We start from the raw sequence: 25,144 nt of genomic DNA, 5'->3' as shown, positions 1-25,144 counted from the left end.
CTAAAGTGTGCTCCCGCGTTATATTTTTGCAGGTACCGTGCACTAATAGAAACAGTGCATGAGCTTCAAAAAAAAAAAGAAAGAGAAAAAAGAAAATGTTTGGCTTTAATGCTGTTGTAAATCTGAGCTCAGCGCCTTCTAATGCAGGACTCCCCCCCCCCCCCCCCCCCATGCTAAGCCCAGATTTCACCGCAGCTTAGTAGAAGGGCCCCTAATTTAGCCCAGAGGATTAAAATCAAGGGCCCTGTTTACTAAGGTGCGTTAGCATTTTTAACACGTTTACAATTAGTGCGCGCTAACCGTTTAGGCGCCTATAAGGATATTGTAGGCACATAAACGGTTAACACTCATTATAAACGCTAATGCGCCTATAACGCAGCTTAGTAAACAGGGCCTCAAGTTTATTTTAATTCAAACTTCTTTGAAATGTCTTATTTATTTAAAATCTGTTTTTGAACTGCTTTATTGTGGGAATCATACAATACCGTGAGTAATACTTAAAGCATTAAAGCCAATCGACATTAACCAACTCTCGGTGCAGTGTTCTTCACTGAAAGACCTGGGAGCCAGTGGCAGCTCCCTCCTCCTTTCCCCAGTTCACTCCTCCTTGTATTCTCTGGCGGCCTTGAAATAGTGGTGCCTCCAGGGCATCTGTTTAGTTTCTTTATGCACTGCGTGGCAATAGGTGAGTTTGAGCCCCGTGGTGTTCCCTATCCCCTATACTGTTCTTGTAAGACTGTGAATTCAATGCGGGAGGGCATTCCAGGAGTAATGTCAGGAAGTATTTTTTCACAGAGAAGGGTGGCGGATACGTGGAATGCCCTCCCGCAGGAGGTGGTGTTGGAGATGAATACTGTAATGGAATTCAAACGTGCGTGGGATAAACACAAAGGAATCCTGTTTAGAAGGAATGGATCCACGGAATCTTAGCGGAGATTGGGTGGCAACGCTGGTAACTGGGAAGCGAAACCGGTGCTGGGCAGGTCTATACGCTGATAGTGACTGAATAGATAGGGATGGGCTTGAGTATAAATTTTAAGGGGCTTCGACGTTAGGTTCAGAACTTAGTACAAGAACAGTACTGGCAGACTTCTACGGTTTGTACCCTGATCGTGACTGAATAGATATGGATGGGCTGGAGTGTAAGTTTTAAGGGGCTTCAACGTTAGCTTCAAAACTTTTAGTACAAGAATAGTGCTGGGCAGACTTCTACGGTCTGTGCCCTAAGAAAGGCAAGGACAAATCAAACTCAGGTATACATATAAAGTATCACATACTGTGTAAAATGAGTTTATCTTGTTGGGCAGACTGGATGGACCGTACAGGTCTTCATCTGCCATCATTTACTATGTTACTATCCAGCTTATTTTCTAAAGTGATCGCCGGCCATTTCCCGACATAAATCGGGAGATGGCCGGCGATTTCTTAAAAGCGGCGAAATCGGTATAATCGAAAGCGGCATTTTTGACAGCATCACCGCTTTCCCCGTCGCTTCGCCAGCAAAAGTTCAAGGGGGCATGTCGGTAGCTTCGCGAAGGTGGGACATGGGCGGGCATGGGCGTGGCTACCAGATGGCCGGCTTTCGCCGATAATGGAACAAAAAAAAGCAGCGTTAAGCAGTATTTCGCCGGGTTTACTTGGTCCTTTTATTTTCACGACCAAGCCTCAAAAAGGTGCCCCAAATGACCAGATGACCACCGGAAGGAATCGGGGATGACCTCCCCGTACTCCCCCAGTGGTCACCAACCCCCTCCCACACTAAAAAACACAATTATAAACATATTTTGGCAGCCTGTGTGCCAGCCTCAAATGCCGTACCCACCTCCATGACAGCACAATGTGTTCTATCCTCTGACAGCCTTTCCCTGGTTATGATGTGGCTCTCGGGTGAGTGTGACACCTTTTCTGTAAGGTGCACTGCAGAGTCACATCAGCAATCCATTGTGGTGGGTGTAGGGTAGTGGGCTCTACTCCTATGGTGCTTTTCCCTCTGCTAACTGGGTCAGAGTGTGCCCTGTTTTGTTTCCGGTAGTCCATGAGGTAGTGGCCATTATTGTAAGCCAGTTTTAGATCCCTTTCATGTGTTACCCACGTTAGAGAACTTAGTTATTACCTTGAATGTTGCTGAAAGAGGGCATTGTACACCATTCTGCCAGCTGACCTACTGCTAATCTCAGTACCAGGGAGACTCTTTGCCAGTGGGGCACAACCTCTGATCTGCAGTTAATTGTGAGTAAACGTGCTTAATCAAATAAAGGACTTTTTCAAAGAGATTAGTCTTCAGGTGTCAACTGTTGTGCCAAGGTTATACAGCAGCAACAAGTCCTAGAGGCCTGCGTGTATGCAGGTCCCTGGAGCACTGTTAGTGGGTACCACAGTGCACTTAAGGCAGGTGCACCCATGCCCATCCTCCCCTACCTGTAACACTTGTGTTGGTAATGGCAGCCCTCCAAAACCCACTGTGTACCCACATGTAATTGCCCCCTTGAAACCTAAGAGCTATGGTAGAGGTGTGCATTTGTGGGTAGTGAGTTTGGGGGGGGGGGGGGGGGGGCTCAGCACCCAAAGTAAGGGAGCTATGCATGTGGGAGCTTTTTCTGAAGTCCACCGCACTGACCCCTAGGGTGCCCAGTTGGTGTCCTGGCATGTGAGGGGGACCAGTGCACTACAAATGCTGGCTCCTCCCACGACCAAATGCCTTGGATGTTGCCGGGTTGAAGATGGCCGGCATTTTTTTCCATTATCGCTGAAAAAACAAAACCGGCCATCTCAACCCCGGTGAACTCTGGCATTTGGCCGGGCTAAACCGCACTATCGAAAAAAAAAGATGGCCGGCCATCTTTTTCGATAATACGGTTCCGGCCAGCTGTAGCGCCGCCACCCGCCGCCAAATAGATCGCCGGCGACGTTTGATTATGCCCCTCCTCGTTACTCTTTGGGGTTCTTCATGGAATGTTGCTACTAATTGGGATTCCAGAATCAACTCTTTAGGATTCCAGAATCTTCAGAACTTTTAGTACAAGATCAATACTGGGCAGACTTCTACGGTCTGTTCCCTGAGAATGGCAAGGACAAATCAAACTCAGGTATACATATAAAGTATCACATACCATGTAAAATGAGTTTATCTTGTTGGGCAGACTGGATGGACCATACAGGTCTTTATCTGCCGTCATTTACTATGTTACTATCTATTTTCACAAGAAAACAGAGTGGCTGTTTCAGAGGTTGCACTAGCAGAGAAGGTGGGGGGAGGGTTAGTAAAGTGGAAAGAGAGCTACTGTGTATTCGATGGTGGAGGTCGACTGGTAGGAAAGAAGAGTGGGGGTTCAGTGTCTGGAACGGACTTGGAGAGTGTGGTGGGGAGAGGATATGGGGAGAAGAGCATATGGTAGAAGGTGGACTGGGGAAGAGGGAGAAAGGTGGAGAAAAATGAAAGACTGAGAGAGAGCTGGGGATCAAAATTTTGTTTTAGTGACATGTATTGCTCTAAGGTGGGAAATTGCGTCAGAAGGGGTGGGACGGTTCAGAGACAAAGTCCAGGTTCAGGCTGCCTATGAGTGCCACTGCTGCTGCCCGGGCAAAGACAGGAGATGATTTTAAGGCATGAGCTTTTTAAAATCTGCTTGTTGAATTAACATCTAGCAAAAGAAAATGTTGTTTGTCCTAATTTACTGCAATCAGTTTGCATCCTAAAGAGAGCAGTCGCTTGAGTTATGCTTTAAAAGATGATAGTGTTACATTTACTTATGTGGTAAAAGTAACTGTTGGACCACCATTGCCTCAAGGAAATGATTTTTATGAAGCCCGACAAATTTGCTGTATTTAAACTTTTTTTTTTTTTTTTTGCGTGATACATTACAAAGGTTGATAGGCCCATGGATGGAAAACCTGAAAATTAATCTGGGTTGGTTTCTACCACCAGCCCCTACAGAGGAGTAATGGGCCATGTGTTACTGAAGACGCAAGTCTTCACCCAGAATCTTAAATCAAGCTGTTCAACTTAATTGGTACATCTGTTGTTGGCCCTGGGGAAGATTATGGCTTACGGAGGCTTTATCTTGAAAAAATTAAAACCCAGCAACTAAATATGGTAAATGATGACAGATTAAGACAGGCTCCTATAGTCCACATTGCTGAGGATGTAGCCTAGCTGCCAACTGTAAAACTTGAAGATCGCATGTAGAATATAGCTACTTATCTAAGTCACTTTTTGTTGTTTTCCTAATTTTTTTTTTTTTTTTTACATTTGTACCCCACGCTTTCCCACTCATGGCAGGCTCAATGCGGCTTACATATACAGGTACTTATTTGTACCTGCGGCAATGGAGGGTTAAGTGACTTGCCCAGAGTCACAAGGAGCTGCCCGTGCCTGAAGTGGGAATTGAACTCAGTTCCCCAGGACCAGAGTCCACCACCCTAACCACTAGGCCACTCCTCCTTGTTTCTCTAGCCTCTTTAATAAGTTCCCATTTTAAACACCAACCTCCACAGTACGCTACACAAAACCATTAGTCTAAACCAGGGGTCCCAAACTTTTTAGGTTGCGGCACCCCTCACCCCCCGGTCTGGCCACATGGGTCTCTGTACCCGCCCCCCCCCCCCCCCCTCCACATAGGTCTCCTTTCCCTTTCCCTACAGCGCCCTCCTCTCACACCAGCACACCTTCCCCAAATCCAGCATCGCTCCTACCTTGCTTCCTGCAGGTCCAGGATCACTGCCGCTTCCTTTTCCTTCCCCCGCTGCAGTGCATTTTCGGGCCATCCACGATTCACACAGGCACTTCGGTGCCTTCCCAGTCTACCACGTCCGACCCTCTCTGATGCAGCTTCCTCTTGCGAGGGCTGGACACAGCAGAAGGAAGTCCCCCGCAGTGCCTGTGTGAATAACGAACACCCGAAAATGTAAGCTGCAAGCGCCTAAGCGGTGGCGGGGGAGGAAGCAGGAAACAGCAGATGCTGGACCTGTGGGAGGAGAAAATAGGGAGCAATGCGCTGCGGCACCCCTGAGGGTTCACTGCAGCGCACTGTTTGGGAACCGCTGGTCTAAGCAACTGCCAAAAATAGAGGCCCTTTTACTAAGCTGTGTTAGATGTTAACACACACCTAAAGGAAGAAGAGTAGCTTAGCGTGGGATATGCTAAAGCATTTGGTGTTAGTTTTGCCACCTGCGCATGGTAAATTTTTTTTTTTGGGGGGGGGGAGCATGTCAGGGGTGTGGAATGGGCATTGATGCATTAATCAGCTAGTGCACTGATATCACTGCGGTACTAACTGAGCACATCCATAAGTACATAAGTATTGCCATGCTGGGACAGACCAAAGGTCCATCAAGCCCAGCACCCTGTTTCCAACAGTGGCCAATCCAGGTCACAAGTATCTGGCAGAAACCCAAAGAGTAGCAACATTCCATGTAGACCTGCAAAGAATAGCAAGATTCTGGAAACCTAAAGAGTAGCAACATTCCATGTAGGACCCCAAAGAGTAGCGACATTCCATTCAGAATCTCAAAGAGTAGCAAGATTCCATTCAGAATCCCAAGCACATAAGTGTTGCCATACTGGGACAGACCAAAGGTCTATCAAGCCCAGCAACCTGTTTCCAACAGTGGCCAATCCAGGTCACAAATACCTGGCAAGATCCCAAGAAAAATTGTCTCCGATTCGTCTTAAATTTACTACTTTGTAGCTTAATTGAATGCCCCCTAGTCCTAGTGTTTTTGGAAAGAGTAAACAGACACAGGAGCCCTTAGCACCTCCTAAATAGGAGGCGATAAATGTTTCCAATTACATTTTTTTTAATGCCCACATGCTAATGCTTAACATTAGCACAAACCATATATTCAACAAATAGGAAAAAAGCCCTAAAATAGGCTTAGTGCACAGGAAAGTTCCACATAAAGATGCACAAAGACAATTTCTTAGCACAGCTTAGTAAAAGGGCCCCAAGCAGGAGCCAACTTTCAAAATTATTAGGGGTGCTAAACCCAATGAAAATAATCCCTCCCTGGACACATACAAGGAACTTTCTTAATATTGGGGGTGCTCAAGCACCCACAGAGTCGGCTCCAATGACTGGCTATTGCCAATTATCTGGCCTCTAGATACAGAGCTAGTACCAACCTTCCATCGCTGGCCCAGTTGGTTTGTGAGGAGTTTGTCTGCTGGTTCCAACTTGGCTACTCTGTCCTGCCTCTTGTGGTACAATGTAAATTTGCAGTGAAGTGTGAGCTAAGTGAATCGATAGCAAACAAATATATTTTTCTCTTTCTTTTTCTTGGAAATAGACCAGCCAAAGGCAAGAACAGACTTCTAGTGAATTAGCTGGGCTCTGAGAACATGCTACAGTATCTCCCAGGCCCTGCATGCTCTCCCAACAGAAGAGCCTGAAGCCACATCACCAATGTGCTGCTTTTGAAGCAACCTCTGACGGGTTCTCCATGAGGAGTTGAGAGGCTTCAGAAAGCACTGTAGCTTCTCAGCTGTCATGTTACATGGTGTTCGGAACTTTAGTAACTAGGACAAAGTTTTACTATCCATTTTTATAAAAACTGCCCACAGGAAATGTATTCATAATACATCCCTCTTAACTTCCCACAAGCTGCAGACCTAGATTATGCATTGAATAAAAGGTACCTCTATAAAAAAAAATAATGGAAATCTCTCTCCAGATTGACGTGAGTGCGGATAACAGTGGGGGAGTCACCTGGAACTTGAAAAAAGGGAAAGAGGGTGGGGGTAGTGTGTGTGTGGGGGGAGGTGATGGGGACAAGGGGTTGGCTAGGGTGGATATTAGATGGATAGGTGAGGGGAAGCTAGATGATTGAAGAGTGCTGTTGAATCAAGATGAAAAAGGCAGATTACTGGTGGAGGTGATGGGAAGAAGGCTGTTGGGAAAAGGGAAGGTGGTGGGTTTCTGGTACCAATTTGTGGTACCAATTTTTCTAGTTCTGTGTCACGGCAGCAGTTGGAGGTAGCGTGAGAGAGAACTGGCAGCAGTTGCTTCAGTGGGAGATCGGGCATCTGTGAGCAGTAAGCACGCTTCCATTTTTCAGTGGACAGTTTCAGTCCAACGATGAGTAAGTGGCCCACACCGTGTTAGCATGTGATGACCACAGGGCGTGTCGGCTAGGGGTGGGCTGTGGCAGTCAGCAGTGTGGGAGGACGGTGGGCAGAGGCCTTTGCGGCCTATGGTGTTTTCAGCATGAGGCGGGACTCTTTGGTGTTGTGCCAGTTGTGGAGATGCAGGCCTGTGTGGCAGTGTATATGGGCCCCTCCTCCCCCCCACTTGGGCTTGTGGGTTGTGTTCAGTTGGAGGCAGTGCCTTGTTAAGATGGAGGCTGGAGTTTGTGTGGGGGTTCGGTAGAATTTCACTGTGGTAGTTGTAGTGGGGGGGCCACTGGGGTGGTGGATTTTTGTTGGAGACAGATCTGGTCATGGCACTGCGAAAAGTAGATGAGGTTTTTGTGGGGTGGTCGGGAAGGGTAAGCAAGTGGCTGGGAAGCAGGTGACAACACGAATTAAAATTTCTTTACAGATGCTTCCAGTGGTTAGGTTTTGGCTTGCTTGCTTGCTTGTTTATTTATTTAGCAACTTTATATCCCACTCCATCCATAGTCCTGGGCAGCTTACAAAAAACTTCCTACAACTTTCTTTTGTAGCTAAAAACAGTAATTACGGTGTTCAGCTTTGTAGCTGCTTACCGTCGTCCAACTACTGTTTTCCTCTTATCTAATCAGTTCCGCAGTCTTCTGAACTATGCTTTCTCTCTAACCACTCAGCCCACACCCCCCCTTCCTGTCCACACTTTTCTCGGCTCTTTTCATAGTGCAGTATGAATAACTGCGTAGTATCTCTTATTTCGTTCTTTTTCCTTTGTATCTTTGTGTGTGTCTTTGCACTCTGTCTGAATTGTATTTTTGTGTGAACTATCCTGTTCCGTCTCTGCTTTTCTTATTTCTCATTTCCACCTGTCAAAATCTTTATTATTTACTGCGTAGTTCAACTGATTGCTCTTTTCACAGCTGTTCAGTCCTGTGCTCTCACCCCACCCCCATAGCATTTTTCTTTCCTTAAGTCCAATCTGAATCCTTCCTCCACAACATTTTGTTCTTGTCCCCCTTTTTCTGCCACAATAATCCTCCCTGCCCTCCTCTCTGGTGTTCTACCGACTCCTACACCATATGTCTGTGGTCCGTGTAAAATTTATAAGGGTGTGGCCCGCACGGTACCAATTGGGGTAACTTAATACCTTACATACACCTTTTTGGCTTCTTGTGCAAACCAGAAATCATTTTTTATTTTTTGATTTCCTAGAAAACTTTTCTTTTTCCTTCTCAGTCCCATGTGCTGTGAGGTTTGATTCTCTTTCGGAACAAAGCTTATTTACATTACTAGTAAATATATACTCCCTCTTGGGCTTCGAATCTGCCTTTGTAAATCTATTTAAACTTGCCCGAAGAGTTGTAAGTTCTAAACCCTTTTTTCCCTCACATTTTTTTAATATCCTTATTCAGGCTTCCGAAACTGCCATTTCTTTCGGTAGCTTTTAAAGGTTTTCCCTAACAAGTGCTGTAGTTCACTAATCTCAAGACATGAGAATCTGGGAGCTTGCCCACTTTAGCTGCCTTATCAGTCCAGCACTGCTTTGGCAGAGGAGGCTCTATAGTTCACTTTTAAAAGCTAGAAAGTGATTTTTTTTCTCTCCCCCTTTTCCGTTCGTTTTTGTCCCTGTTCTATGCTGAAGTGGTACAACAGTCTTTTACACAGGTATCTTTCAACTCCGGTTTCCCCTCAAAATTGGTTCCTTAAGCAGGCACCATAATTGTAAAATGACTTATCTTTTCATGCCTCATGCTGCCAAGTCCGTTGTACGTGCACTTCTGAGCATGTAAGAATGTACGGATGTATTTCTGCTTTCACTTTTAAAATCTTAATCTTACTCTGCATTCTCCTTTTATCAGGGCATACTTTTTTTCTCCTCTTTTGTGTCATTTTATTAGGACGTTATCTCCCCACTCCCCACATTCACTGCTCATACTGCTTTGACTTTTGGGCGTTGCTCTCTATTTCATTCCATCTCCCTTAAACAAAGGCTTTCTCATTCTGTCTCTGAGCCGTGATTTTAACCCCGAGACAGGTTTTTCTTTCTTTTTGTGCTGCAAGTGACAGTTTGATAGACCTTATCGTGCCACACCTTCAAACATACATTACTTGACTTTCCCCTCTAAAAAAAACAGCTTTCTCCTTCTTTGTCCTAGTGTGGTTTCCTGTGATCACATTACAATGCTTCTTAGCACATAAATCCTGTCGTAATCGTCTAGGAAGCCTGAGTCCTAAAATCTGGCCTTCCACCCTTCCGGTGGACATCCAGTGAGGGCCTCTTGCTGTAGTAATAATTATACATTGGCATGGTGTGCTAAGGCATGACTGATGTGGCAGTGTGAACGGGGTTATTGTCAAAATGTGGCCTTCCTGGAGCTTTTCCCCAATGTGAGTAGCTTTGGAGCTATGGGGAGAGTTGTTAATCAACAGTAGAGTGATTGTTTCACTCAGCTAATGCAGCGGTTGTAACGGCACTGAATCAGCAGTCTGTGCGGTGCCCATTAATGGTGGAGGTGTTACATTTGATTGTGCTATGCTGTTTACGGATGAATCATATGCTTTTGCTTGTCGTGGCCCTGGGGTCTATAATGATATAGCGTATGCTCTTTGTCGATTTCAGTCTGCACAGTTCAGAGCATTGGCCTCAGTGGGCGGATGATGCAGTGATGGCCATGCTGTTAGAGCTTTGGTCCAGTTTTCTCAGGCATTCAACAAATTGCTCACGTTGTTCATTGGCTGTGAACAGGTATATAAGATGGATTGGAACCGTTTTCTATAGTATTTGGTCAATAAAGGGGTGGGAGCACGCTTTCCTATTCCATTATCCTGGGTGGTGGATTTCATTGTGTTTGCCAGGATTCAGAGGTGGTCGTTGGGTGTGGTACGCCACTTTAGCTGGTCTGGTGTACCTTTCTCAGCTTTATGGCTATGTGGACATGGCAGCTATGTTTCTTATTCGTAAGCTGCTATGTGGATATACGTATTCCACTACACCTGTGCTTGTGCCTAGATTTGTTGCGACAGCTGCTGGGTGTGGTGAACAACACATGTTCTCCTTTTGAAACTTGCTTGTTCCAGCTGGCCTTCTCGGTGGCATTCTTTGTGGCCTTGCAAGTAGAGGAGAGGAGTTGGTGGTTCTCGGAAGACAGCGATAGAGGAGTCTGGCTTATTGTTAACAGATGTGCGGATTGGAGCCCGCTTCTGCGGCTACATATTCACACCGATCCAAGACAGGAGCCTGGGTGGTATTGCTGGGCGCCCCCCCCCCCCCCCCCAAATTGTTGTCTTGTCCTGTACAGGCTGCATGAGTGTATATGTGCTTGCGTACTGCGGGAGGATTGTATTGGTTGGTTCACCAGGATGGCTCCCCTTTAAAACAATATTAATTTGCTGCAGTGTTGAAGTTGGGGCCCAGAAGGCTTGGGCCTAGACCCACAACGTTTATTTCACACATTCTTTCCCGCATTGGGGGCATCTTCCGTTGCCGCTCTTCATGGGGGGGGGGGGGGTCCCCAGTGCTACTGAAGAGATTGGGCAGGTGGTGGTCGGATTGGTTACAAGTGTTATGTGCGAGTGGGTGAGCTGGAGAGGTGGGTACTAACTTTCCTCCCTTGTAGTTCTCTGTTTCAGATTTGTGAGCACTCCTTTATCTACCGGGGCTCAGAAGAAAGTGAAGTAGTCTCAGTAGGGATGAGATTTGAGCCTGGCAGCAGTTGGAGTCCACATATGTGGCATCCAGGTCATGTTGTGTATGCAGGCTCCTATACAATGCTATTAGTAGTAGTAGCTCCTGCCGTTATTTTTCTAAGCACGGCGTTTTTCTCCCTTCAACTGGTAATGGTTCATCTGAGGGGCAATGATCTCTGTACCGTGAATGGGGGTAGTAGACCTCATCAGGATGATTAAAAGTACATTTTTTTCTCTTATTCCTTCGGTCTGTTAGATAGCTTTTATATCCAAAAAAGTTTTAAGTTGTTCTGGTTCAAGTAGAGAATATAATGGGAATACTCAGGTCTGGCCATTTTGGCAACAGTAGTTTTTTTTACTTCATTGGATCTCCTCATCTGTTAATCATCCCCCCCCCCCCCCCCCCCCCCACTAAATTTGTGGTCTAAGGAAGTGATAAATTGTAATTAACAAAGTTTCCTTAATGTGTTTCTTATGATTTAGATGTATTCAATCTCTCACTGTATTTCTATTTGCAAGTTTATCTTGTAAAGTTTGTTAAAATTGTTAAATAAAAAAAAGAAAAGAAAAGACATAGAACAGAAAAAAGTAAACTTTTTTATAGCTGGGTGTCATTTTCCATTTTCGTTGTTTGTCTGGTCTAATATAATCCCTAGAATAGTGTGGAAGGGGGCAAACACAGTTAAAGCAGTGGAGCATGTGAGGAAGCGAGTTAATGCTGATATGTTGTATTTCATCATTGCCATGCGGGGGATGGTGCTCTCCCATGAGTTACTAATGAGGGATTGTACTGGTCTTTATCATCCAGATGGGGGGCATTTATCAGATATCGGCGTGGACATTTTCCTGAGTGATATTCAGGACTTGTTGGAAGTCTATTATAGGAGCAGGCAAGCCGCAGCTGTGGGGGAGCAGTGACAAGCTCTAAAGGCTGTCACTGCTTTTGGTGGGAAAAATGGAATGTATGAATGGGAAGGTTCAGGAATATGGTGTGATTAAGTTGAGGCCCAGTGAAAGCCTGTGGAAGTTGTGTCTTGTGTATGGCTCCGCCACAAGAGGGAGCTCAACCTTGCGACACTGTGGGTCATGTGTGGGGAGTTACAGGAAGTTGACAGTTGGGAAATTGGATTGCTAGTTTATCACCGACTAGCTGTGGGGGTTGTGGGATGGGTAATTGCTGTAATTGTTAAAGATGGAAAATTGACTGTTAAGTTTGACGTGTTAATAAAACTACGACCAGTATTTGTCCATTTTCGGTTTAAGTAAGAGTTACGAGTTTTCATTATGATGGGTATTTTGATATGTGAGGCAAAAGGAATGTGCGACTGCCACTGTTATGGCTGATTTATGAATATTATCTGCAGAAAGTCGTCATCAAGGTACCCATGAAAGGTCACGGTGTGTTTTGATAGTGTATTTGCTGCATGGGGCAGCTTGTGCTTTAAATGAATTAATGTGTACATAATTTTGATTTGCTTTCTTATTTAGAGCTAATTTTCCATTGAAAAAACACTTATTAAAATGACAAATGTGATATTTTAGACCAAAAAAAGAAAGAAGGATGCAAACTTGTAAGTTTATGCCGTATTTTTCAAGAAAAGGATATGCACTGTTCATCTTAAGAATAAACATTCTTTGTTTCTCAGCTAACACGACACGGATTTTGAAGGGACCAGAATTGTAAAGACTGGAGTGGTAAGTTTTTGAATATATCTTGTAGTAGGCCTGTGCCTAGATATTATTTTTGAGAGCTTCATCACTAGGTGGCAGCATAACATTATACAATTATTGAATTAATTTCATATTTATTTTTTTTAGATGCTAATGTGCTCTGTATAACCAGCTAACAAAACAGAAATGACTAATATAATACTAAACATTCAAACTCTCTGTCTTTTGTTTAGCAATTCGTGAATATAAAATTGAGTATAAATTTCTAATGGTATAAATGTTTATTTAGGTAACATTTGCAAATCTAATAATTATAAAAAGACATTTAGCTTATTTTAGCAAGTGCATGAATTCATACAATACTATGAGGAGTTGTAGTAGAAACATTGTACTTCAGAGATCTGTAGTTACTTTTTAAAATTCTATTTATTTGATTTGCAAACATTAAAATCCTTTTCTCTCCAATGGTGTTCCCATGGCTTCCGCTCTCCAGGCGGGTTGGAACTGGAGTTCAAATGGAGGCAACAGGCATAGGCTTTGGGTGGGGAGGAATTCTTGGTCATCGTTTATGGATGATACCTGCTGACCAGACTCAAGGTTGCACATACCACCTTCTGTAAGAAAGTGTGGTTTGTGATCTGTGGCTCCTGGCCAAAGACAGTTAAGGGTCCCAAGAAACAACAAGGCAAGCGATCGGCAAATTCCAACGTGGAAAGCAAAACAGCAGATCAGCAATAGATATTTGAAAAACTTTATAGTAGTACCATACACCAGAATATTGCCCGACACAGGCCGTGTTTCGCCCAGAAGGGCTGCGTCAGGGGCTATGGTGTACACTGTGATATGGAATGCTTCCAGCAGTATAGGCAAAGCGTCTCATGCGTGCCGGTAGACAACAATTAGTCCTTTCTTGCTGGTTTTTCAAGATCTAAATGTTTTCCAAGATTTATTTATTTATTTTTATTTTGCTCACACCTTTTTCAGTAGTAGCTGAAGGTAAGTTACATTCAGGTACTCTGGATATTTCTCTGTCCCAGGAGGGCTCACAATCTAAGTTTGTACCTGAGGCAATGGAGGGTTAAGTGACTTGCCCAAGATCACAAGGAGCAGCAGTGGGATTTGAAGCGACCACCTCTGGATTGCATGACTGGTGCTCTAACCACTAGGCCACTCCTCCACTAGGCAGTTCAACTCTTCAGTTTTTCTAGTACACACAAAAAAAATTAATGTTAAGGCCCTACTCAGGGCATACTACTTAAAAGCCTACCTTTCAGAGGTGACTTAAGTCTTAAAACTCTCTCATGTTTGTTGTAATTAATAAAGTAGCTGGTTACTGTGTTAGTCTATTTGAACACATGAAAATAAAGATATACAGTGCAATCCGCTTAAGTGCAAGGGTCTGGGACCAAGGAAATACATGCAGTTAACCAGAGCGTGCACTTAACCGTTGTGACCCATAAAAGAAGCTTGACATCTGATAAACATATGTACAGTACTGTTTATTATACATACAGTATACAGTCTCCGTTAACTGACGTTAGGCTCACTTGAAGTAATCAGTCATAGTCCTCTGTATACTCTTGTGTCTGTGAGTTCCATAGACTACGTCTGCCATGCGGTAAAAACTGTCATAGCACTGACATCCAGTGGCCTCCAGATAGGCCCGCATGATGTTGAGACTTTCCAGCGCTCTTGCAAAAGTGACAGGAGGTTGTTGAATTTCGTCTGCATGTGCCTCGCTGCTCATTTCATCATCTGTTTCATCATCAGCTTGATGTGAACAAATAGCATCAACAGCAAAACAAGCATTCCATAACACAGTGTACACCATAGCCCCTGACGCAACCCTTCTGGGCGAAACATGGCCTATGTCGGGCAATATTCTGGTATATGGTACTACTAATAAAGATTTCAAATATCTGTTGCTGATCTGCTATTTTGCTTCCTCAAAGACAGTTAAGTGCAATGACTGTGCTGAATCAGCGAATTACAAAATGGGGAGAATAACCTCAGGCAGTTGTGAATGAAGGGTTATGGTACTGTAGCCCACTAGAGTCAAGTTCTGATTAAGCTGGAAGCCCAAAAGAGACAAGGGAACTGTTGGGCAAAAAATATAATAATAACTAGTGTTTCTGGATTTATTTGAAACCATTCGGAATATTCACATTAGAATGGAACCTGAAAAGGTTTGAGAGCTTACACAGGTGAGCTACAGACAGCGATCCTGAGCAAATCTGTCTGTCCTTTAGATTCATAAATCACAAAACTGCACCTATGGTGTATATAATATGACAATATATCTGTGCTGTACTCCAATATAATCTGTAGGAATAGGAAACCTTGATTCAGGACATTGAACAGTACCATAGCAAGTCAATTATTCATTAATGATGTCAGTTCCTAGAAAAATATCAGCCTAAAATCCTAGGATATTTGACAGCTCAATAAGGGCCCTGTTTACTAAGCAGCGTTATAGGCATGTAAACATTTTTAACACGCCTTAACCATGTACTCATGTTATCATGTACTGCCGACAATATCTCTATAGGTGCCTAAATAGTTAGCGCAGGCGCTGATTGTAGATGCGCTAAAAACATTAACGCACCTCAGTAACAGGGCCCTAAATCAGAGGCGTAGCCAGACCAGAGCCCAAGGTGAGGGGGCACATTTTAGCCCCCCGCCGCCCCCCCCCCGCCATTCCCCCCCTCCCCGTCGCCACCAACTTATGCCCCCCCCCCCCCGTGCCAACCCTTTTGACCCCCCCTTCCCGCCATCACCATCGGGTACCTTTGCTGGGGAGGGTACCCCCAACCCCCGCCAGCTGAAGTCCTCTTCTTCCGGTGCGGCCGCATTGCTGGCTGATGTGCAAGGCTTAGTTCTGGTTCTGTGAGTCTGACGTCCCGCGTGTACAACGTGCAGGACGTCAGACTCACAGAACCAGAACGAAGCCTTGCAGATCAGCCAGCAACGCGGCCATGCCAGAAGAAGAGGACCTTGGCTGGCGGGGGTCTGGGTCCCCCCGCCAGCAAAGGTATCCGACGGCGACGGAGGGTTGGCGGAGGGAGGGGGTTCGAGAGGGTCATCGGCAGGGGGGTCCAGGGCCAAATCTACAGGGACCCAGGCCCCAGGTAGCTACGCCACTGCCCTAAATGTGTGTTTCAAGTCACAGAGACCATAAAAAGGTCTTGTTTAGTCAATAGAAAAGCAATACAATACTTATGCTAACATCATCTCTTATGCTTTTTTTTTAAATTTGGAAATATAACAGTTGGACCTGAGAGAAATGAATATTCTTAGTATGCAAAGATATAAGTAAAACTAAGATACCATTAATGTTAATATTAGCAAAATAGCTTAATGGAAAAAAATGAGTATATTCATTTTACAAGCAGAACAGTTACAGCTAAGTGCTTACGTCTCCTGTTCCTTCCTGGTTTTGATTACTTTAACCTTTGCTAATGTCAGTGGTGCTTGTCTTATTTCAACAGAATGATGTGAAGCATGAAATGGCTGGAAAACAGAAAGCAAAAAGAAAGCAAAAACGAGGTAGCAGTTTATGTACCTTCACTGATTCATTGCCTTTTGTCTTCCTTTTGCCCCTCCCCCCCCATCTTTTCCCTCGGTGACCCCCTTCAAGCCTACAGCTTCTCCTGCTTCCTCAGCTGACATGGCTCCCATCAGTTCTGGATCTTCTACATGGACTTCCTCTGGCCTTCCCTTCTCCTTTGTTTCTATGGCAACTGGAATGGGTTCTTCATCCAGCGGAAGCCAAGCAACTGTGGCTTCTGTGGTGACTAGCACATTGCTCGCTGGCCTTGGGTTTAGCGGTGGTGGTATTTCTTCCTTTCCTAGTACTGTGTGGCCTACTCGCCTTCCCTCTGCTCCTTCCTCCAGTAAACAGGCAGCAAAGCCAGTTCTCTCTACTACTGATCCTTTGTCCTCTCCAGGGTCAGATAGTGATTCTACCCCAACGAAAGACAGTGAAGGGGCGGAGCAAGGGGAGAAAGATGGTAAGAATGAAGGTGAGGATGGGGAAAGAGAGCATGATGAAGAAGGAGATAAAGACTCAGAGAAAAAAGAGAAAAGCACCGGCACAGACGCTGCTGACGTGCAAAATAAAACGGAATCTACAGCAACCACTGCTACTCCCACAAGGGCTGCGCGAGAGGAAGAAAACAAAACTGCAACTGATCAGGAGCAAGAGGAAACCATTGCTCCAACGCATCAAACTGGTGAAAGTGAAGACAATAACAAATCAGATGCTGTTACCCCCACCCAAGTGCCATCACAGTTCACAGACAATGAGTTCAGTCCCAGGACATTTCCAAGGAAACCTGAGATGCCTACAGAAGACAGCACAGAGGAAGAAAATTTACCTGACAACAGATTTATCACAGTTGATCCAGGTTAGTGATATGTTTTCCTCTTACAAGATTTCTACAGCCTGATGTCTCTAATTTGAACTTCTTGAGTGTTCTCTGTTTTGAGATCGAAATTACTTTGCTCTAACTTGTAAAAAAAAAAACCTGTTTTGACATTATTGCTTATTTATAGAAATTCCATTTAGAAACTGAAGAAAAGCTAGTTCAGCATATTATACCCAGGAAAAATGTATGATGGAAATCATGCCATTGCACTTAGCCTGCTTGAATCAATTGCTATCACTCTAGTTTTCTGTGGCTTGCAAGGCGATTAGAATATTTCCTTTCTCATCAGTTGAAAGTTTTTGCAGTTTTCTCTCCTTGCTCTTTCTTCCCAGGTCCCCTCTAATTTCAGCACCCAACTCTTTGTCTGACTTTGTTTATGTTTATATTTATTTCAGTTTCTTGATATACTGCAATATCTGAACAAACAGGTCACTGCGGTTAACAATATGCTAAAACATCAGGTATAGAAAAGAACACCAGAAATTTGACAGAATAGTAATATACATTCACACAAAAGCAAGACTGTGAGGAAGATAGAGAGCCATAGGACAGGGATCAAAATTACTCTGACAACCAGAATTAACAAACACCACCAGTTATACCAAAGGTAGGCCATAGGCTCTTTTTAAGACGTGTCTTGAATTTTGAAAAAGGACTCAGATCGTAGTACGGTGGGAGTGAGTTCCATAATTTTGGTTCCATTAAAAAAAAAAATGCTGTATTCCTCATGAGTTCAAAACAGTCTTTCTTAGGTGAGGAAAAGACCAGACGGTGGGAGTCCAAAGAACGAAGAGACCTACTTGGGGTATATGGAATGATTACTGCATCTTGATATGCGGGAATGTTCAGGCAGTAAACTTTAAATGCGAGACAGAGACTCCTAAATTCAATTGGAATTGAACTGGAAGCCAGTGTAGTGACAAGTCACCTTCTTCCAAAGCCTCGTTCTGTTTCTGTCCATCTGATCCCTTTGATAGATAATCTCATGTTTTTTTCTTTGTTCTTGTCCGGGTTGCTTCCTCCTCTTCCTATCGAGGTATTGTTGGCTTTGATGAATACCCTCAATGTTCTTCTTGAACAGAAGTTTCACTGTTGTATACCTTCCTGTCATCCCATGTGTAATATGTCTGTGGTAATCTCTAGCCTTCTAGAGTTTGTTGAACATTTCATTAACCAGTGCAAATGTGTGAAAAACCAAATCCTCCAGTTTTGGAGCAGCAGTAATGATATGTCTTAGGAAAACAGAATCCATATCCCTTGTTCAGGTGACTAACAGGTGGAGAAGGTAATTCATGGGATTAGGGGGCAATAAAAGACCAACATCTAATCGTCAGCTTTTCATCACACCTACAAAATTTTTGTCATCCCATTGCAACAGTTACTGCATATGACATACCTTGAGTGCTAAAATACATTGGGGTTCTTTATTAAAGCTTAGATTGATTATCTTCAGAAGTACGTCTAAGGAGGGAAAATTGTATTGTCATTCTCTACATTCACCGCCATGCTTTGTCAGGGTACTCTTTAATTTTCTTGTCGCAGCAACTCCTACTGGTTCCGTTACTTTCTGGAACAACCCCCTGCTACCTTCTTACTTTGTTCTACTGCACTGAAAGACAGTCTCCTCTCCTTATCACTTCTGTTGGTCACACTCTCCTTTCTTTCCTCCTTGGTTGTACTGAGTGAGCAGTGTATTCCCTTGGTGGCACTGGACACAATCGTTGAACAAATCAAGATGCAAACTCCTTTTCTCCTGACAAAATGAAATGGTTTCCAAATGTGCTGTTGGCCAACTACAAAACACTCATGGAGAACTCTTACACATTCACTGAACCTTTCTCTTAGGAACACGAAATACAATCGGGGACAAAGTTTCAGTACTTGTCTCTTCAGTTTTTGTCTCCTAAAAATTCAAGAAAGCAAAACAGGCTTTTTGGGCTGGCAGCCTTTCTTGGGATATAGCACTTAGGGCCCCATTTACTAAGCTGCGCTAGCATTTTTAGCATGCTGTAAACGCTAGAGTCACCCATATGCTCCTATGGGTGATAGCATTTAGGGCATTGTAATCAGTGTGCGCTAAAAACTCTTGCACGCCCTTAGCGCAGCTTTGTCAACAGGGTCCATAAGGGCCCTTTTACTAAGCCGCGTAGGAGCGTACGCGCGTCCTACGTGCCTCAGTTTTGAACTACTGCCTGGCTACTGCGTGGCCCAGGTGGTCATTTCATTTTTTACGCATATCTGCTACGCGCGCAGGAAAATTTTCCGGCATGTGGCGCTAACCGGAATTGTACACATGCTGACAATTACCACCTGGTTAATGCATGAGACCTTACTGCTAAGTCAATGGGTAGTGAGCGGTAAGGTGTCGGGCCGAAAATGGGCGCGCGCCAATTTTCATTTTGCCGCAAGTCTATTTTTGCCCCCCCCCCCCCCAATAAGACCTTTTTTTGCAGGTGCGCTGAAAAATGGACCTGTGTGCGTCCAATACACGTGTCTACATCAGCACACCTTAGTAAAAGGACCCCTTAGTCTCTTGGGTATCCCAAATGCAGGGGGAAAAGGAAAAAGACTGTTCCCTCTCCTTCTGAAATCCAGTGCCAACTCCCTTCCAGATCAATGGTTCTCAAACCTGTCCTGGAGGCCACCAGCCAGTCGGGTTTTCAGGATATCTGTAGTGAATATGCATGAAAAAAATGTGCCTGTTCCATGCATACTCAATAGGAAGCTTCTGAAACTTGACTGGCTGGTGGTCGGATTTGAAAACCAATGCTCTAGAGCTCTCTCTACATCACCACAAGAATGATCCAATGATCCAATTTGACAACTTCCCAAAGGGTTGCTCTAATAAGTGGATCATAACCTCTATTTACCTGCCAAAATATGTCTGCGTCATGTTTTCTATACATTTAGTTTTGATTTGGTTTATAAAGAAGCCTGCATTGCCTTATTTCCCTGAGAGCCACAATGAGGGATGTTTTTTAGGGATGGGGGAGTAATTTCCATACCGAGTACCGAGAAAGCAGAAAAATAATTGAAATCCCTCATTACTAAAGAGCAAAGAGGAGAGAAAGTAAGAGGCACATGATAACATTTTCATACTTTATTTAGGTAATCAATAGAAATAGAATAAAATATGTCATCCAGTGTAAAAAATGGGATGGTGGGTGCTATATTGGTGAAACAAGACAGGTGCTGAAGAAGAGATTTAATTTACATAGACATCATATAAAAAATGCCAGTGCCAACCAGGATGTTACCTCTGTGGAACAGCACTTTTCAAAACCAGAACACTGTACCAATGATTTTATGGTGAGAATACTGAAAGGAAACTTTAGAACAATACAGGAACGCAAGACCTTTGAAGTCAAAATGATTAAATATTTTGACACCCACCAGACAGGACTTAACAAAGATCTGGGCTTTCTAGCCCATTATAAACCATGAAATTTCACTGCTTTGTCACCCTCTGATCACCATGCATATCTCCCTGTCCCACGTCCTTTCAGCCCTCCCTGTCTCTCACCCAGTAAATGCGCTGGTAAATGTTTATCAACAGGCTCTCTCCCCGGTCCACCTCTGCGCCCCCCCCCCCCATCCACCTCTGCGCCCCCCCAAATTGCAGAGCTGGCTATAGCCGGGGAAAGAGCCTGGGGGCGGGGGCAATGCATTACTCTCGCCAGGAAAAAAAAATTAAATGCTCCCAGGTTCCAATCTAATTCATGTTTAATGTGGGATAAAATGCCATAAATAAGTAAATAAATATAAACTTTTAACGTTGCGCACCTGATTCTCAAAGTGGACATATTCCAAACACTAAAATGAAAATAAAATGATTTTTTTTCTACGTTTGTTGCCTTGTGACATTGTTTTTCTCATCATGCTGGCCCAGTATCTGATTCTGCTGCTATCTGTCCTCTTAACTCCGTTTCCAGGGCTTCCTTTCCATTTATTTCTTTACTTTCCTCCTTTCTTCTTCATTTCTTGTCCTACATCCGTAAGTAAAAGCTGGGTCCTCTGCAGACTTGACTGTCCAGTGGATCCAGCCAGGGCTGGCCCTAGGGTTTTTAGCGCCCTCCTGCAGTCTATTAGTTCGCGCCCCTACCCATCCAGGGGCGGGATCACTATGGCTCCGCCCCCACAGTAGACACACCCATTTTACCAGCCATGGCATCATTGAAAATATTACACCAGTATAGAAGAAAAATAACTTAGCACACAGACCAGGAATTAGGAGAATAGACAGTCTTGCCAACTCTTGTTATCAAAATTTCAGAATCTAACAAACAGATCCCTATTCAGACACTTGGCCTTGCAGTCACACATGTAGAACAGAGATAGCCCCTCTTCAAATTCTTCAAAAATTAACCTGAAATCCTAAGAAGTTAGACTCTGCATGCAGCACAATAGCCTTCCCATTCCCTATAGTCTCTCTTCCTCAGCCTTCTCCCTTCATACCCAACCCTCTTTTTCTCTCCCCTCCCCCCCCAGCGTCTATGCCCAGCATTCCTCCATCTCCCTGTTCCCTCCTCTACATCCTCTCTTACAGCATAATTCCTCCCCACCCCGCCCCCTCACTCCTATTCATCCCCTCATCCATTCCCACCCAGGCTCTCTCACTCCCATTCATCTTCTCATCCATCCCCATTCCTACCCCCAGGCCCACTCTACTACTACTACTACTTAATATGTCTATAGTGCTACTAGGCATATGCAGCACTTTACATTTGCACATGAAGAGACAGTCCCTGCTCAAACGAGCTTACAATCTAGATAGGACAAACAGACTAGCACAACTAACAAGACTTACTCCTCTAGTAATCTAATTGGGACAACTAGCAATGCTTACAATCAACTGGTCAGACTAACACCATCGAGCACAGCTTAGGATCTAGCTAGGACAGACTTCATCAGCATAAACTAACATATTCTACAATATGAGTTGGACAAACTAACAGGAGTTACTGAAGTGGGAATGAGAGATAGGAGATTGGTGATGGTTAGGAATTGAAAGCAGCCATCTAGCCCTCCTGTCCTGTGAGTTGCTGTGTGGGGGGGGGGGGGTGGAAAAGGGTGGGTCAGGTGCAGCACTAAACAGCAGTCTCTGACAAAACAAGGGTCCAGGCTGTGCTGTGCTGTCTCTGAGCCTCTCTGGGCTGGATTCAGCTCCTGGTTTCACTCTCAATCCCAATGTGTTGAAGGGGTGGCTGCAGAGAATACTATGCTGCTGCTTAGCTCCTGAGCTCAGCCAGGCATAGTGAGTGCCTGTGCTGGAGCCTCCTCAGGCTTTCCTTCTTGCCCTGAAGCCGCTTGTCACCAAGGGAGGGCAGGGGGCAGAGGTTAGCTGAGCTCCTACAAGTTATTTCAGAGCCAGATTCAGTTGGAGCAGTGAGGTCCTCTGACAAACACAAGGAGGATATTTCTCTGCTTGGGGAGGGGGGAGGGGACGGGACAGAGAGCTGACAGCTCCCGCTTTGGAGCCAGACTGAGATGAACAGCAGAGATTAGATACTGAAAAACAAAAGCCTCAGCAGAGCTTGCTTGCTTACAAAGTGGCGCCCTTGAAGGCAGGCGCCCCCCTGCAGTGCTTACCCTGCTTACCGGGTTGGACCGGCCCTGGATCCAGCTTCTGCTTATTTTCTCCATCCATGTGCAGTTTTTCTCCTCTCTTCCTTTTCCCTCATCTCATCTCCTTCATCCCCCCCCCAATATATGTCCAGCATTTCTCCTCTCTCCCCTCCATTCATGTTCATCTCACTTCCTGTCTCTTCCCTTCCCTCCATCCATGTCCAGCATTTCTTCTCTCTCCCTTCCCCGCCATCCATGTGCCTATCCTTCCTCTGTCTTCCCTCCCCTCCATCCATGTTCAGAATTTCTTCTCTCTCCTCTCCATCCATGTGCATCTCCTTCCTGTCTTCCCTCCCCTCCATCCATGTCCAGAATTTCTCCTGCCCTCCCTTCCAGCCATGCTTACCTCGCTTACCACCCTGGAGAGCCGGCTCGCCATGCCAGAACAACCGGCTCGCAAGATGTTAAAAAATTTAACAACCGGCTCTTGTGAGCCAGTGCGAGCCGGCTCCAGCCCACCACTGCTCTCACCTAACCCACCCTTCCCTCATCCTTTTAGACTGTCACTGAAATACTTTGATGTTTCACTTATATATGCTGTTACTTATCTAAATTTGCTTATTTCTGATCTGATGAAGAAGGGCTACCTTCGAAAGCTAATCAAAAAATGTATTAAGTTAAAACATAGAAAGAAAATAAGATGATATCTTTTTTATTGGAGTATTTTATTCTATTTCTATTGATTACCTTTAAAAGTGGACTAACACGGCTACCACATCTCTCTAGTCATACTTTATTTAGAAATATAGAGCCACTCACAGAGTATCAATAGGGTGAACTTACACATATACTGAGAAATCGAGTTCTGCCTACATTTCCTCGGAACGTTTTAGGGAAGCAGAAAAAAATGCACAGAAAGCCACGTTTGTGAGTTCATCCTCTTACCCTATATTAATAAGTAAAAGTAAAATAATGTGTAGTGTCTCGCGCTGTGTCTCAGTGTCTTTGATGGGTCTGGACTCTCAGAGTCGAATCTGTCTCTTCATCCTGGCATTGTCTTTCATGATACCGTAGACTGTCGTGCATGTTGTAGTGCAGCTTGGTCTTTGTCGTACTTAGAACTAAGAAGCTGTTAATCACATTACTGCCATTTTCATCTTGAGAGATATGTAATTTGGCCTAAGAAAATTGATAGTTATATTTGCAAAATTGCCTCTTCGTCATCTTCCTTTTTTTAAATAAAATATAGGGACTGGCAGAAATTCCAATTTCAGTGACAAGTCAAGTTGTTATTTTGACCCTGAGGAGGTTCAAGTAACGGTATACCATGCAAGCTTAGAATGGAAAGACAGTTGTAATTTAATTTCAAAAGAAATATTCTATGGAATCTTTTTTTAAAAAAATTACATCAGGAATAAAACGCATTAAAAGTAACATTATTCATTCTCAAGAAAATTCAGACCCTGTTTACTAAGCAGCGCCAAGCCCTAAGGGGTCCTTTATCTAAGATGCGCTGAAAAATGTTCTACGCTAGTGTAGGCGCGTGTATTGGATGCATGCAGATCTATTTTTCAGCGCTCCTGTGAAAAAAAAAAGCCTTTTTGTGGGGGGGCAAAAATGGACTTGCAGCAAAATAAAAATTGGCGCGTGTCCATTTTGGGTCTGAGACCTTACCGCCACCCATTGACTTAGTGGAAAGGTCTTAAGCGTTAACCGGGCGGTAATCGTCAGCGCGCGTACACTGCCGATTACCGCCCGGTTAGTGCCACCTGTTGGAAAATAAAAATTATTTTCCAGAGCGCATATCGGACGTATGTAAAACATGGAATTACCGCCTGGGCCACACAGTAGCCAGGCGGTAGTTCCAAATTGGCGCATGTTGGATGCACTTAGGCGCCTACACGACTTAGTAAAAGGGCCCCTAAATTTCCCACGTATGCTGTTTGATAGTATAGGTGCACTAGTGTTTTTAGCACTGGCTGAATGCTAAAGTTGCCCCTAGAATCAAGGTTTCTATAATAAGTTTTTTCCTCCTAAGTTTCCTTGGAAATATCTGGTTAGTTATGGGAATAATAGCTATATTGTTTTGTAGATTCTACCCATTCGGAGTCTTTTCTAGTAGAAGTGGAAATGACTTGGGAAACCCTTATACCAAACTGCAGTAAAATGTGGCCTTATGCAGGTCATTCCTACGCGTTCAGGCCGTTTTTTCCGCCGGGGTAAAATAGCCGATTTTTCTATTTTCCCATTATCACATGGCCATTAGCGTGTGACCCTCTATCACGTGCTAAGCAGAACATGCCCATTCTCTGCCCCCAGACCTGACCCAGTGCTAAAAAGATAAATTTTATTTTTAGCACAGGGTAGTGCACGCACATGCAAAAATGACTGTGGGACACTTGAGCACGTCTCGCTGTAAGGCATTTTTTTTTTTTTTGCTGCGGTGAGCACACAGTGCTTATCGCAGCTTAGTAAAATAACCCCCTAGAATGTTAGGGGCACTACTACTAAGGGGCACCTAAAAGTGGCCTGCGCTGGTGTAGGTGCGTGTTTTGGACGCACGCAGGTCCATTTCCTCAGCGCACCTGGAAAAAGGGCACTTTTTTTTGTGTGTGTGTGCCGGAAAATGGACGTGCAGCAAAATGAAAACCAGCACGCGTCCGTTTTTGATCTGAGACCTTTCCGCCACCCA

The 25,144-nt window shown here is 44.4% G+C and overlaps 1 protein-coding gene across 1 annotated transcript in view; it reads left to right on the top strand.

Moving 5' to 3' along the window:
• The window catches only part of PTPRG (protein tyrosine phosphatase receptor type G), a 708,710-nt gene that overhangs the window by 534,964 nt on the left and 148,602 nt on the right, over positions 1–25,144 (top strand). The window contains 3 exon segments of the mRNA XM_030208031.1: positions 12,436–12,447; positions 12,450–12,484; positions 16,098–16,866. Of these exon segments, the coding sequence (XP_030063891.1) occupies positions 12,436–12,447; positions 12,450–12,484; positions 16,098–16,866 (816 nt within the window).

Source organism: Microcaecilia unicolor, chromosome 6 (genome assembly GCF_901765095.1).
Source record: "Microcaecilia unicolor chromosome 6, aMicUni1.1, whole genome shotgun sequence".
Classification (NCBI taxonomy): Eukaryota; Metazoa; Chordata; class Amphibia; order Gymnophiona; family Siphonopidae; genus Microcaecilia; species Microcaecilia unicolor.
This window is presented reverse-complemented; position numbering and strand designations above follow the sequence as displayed.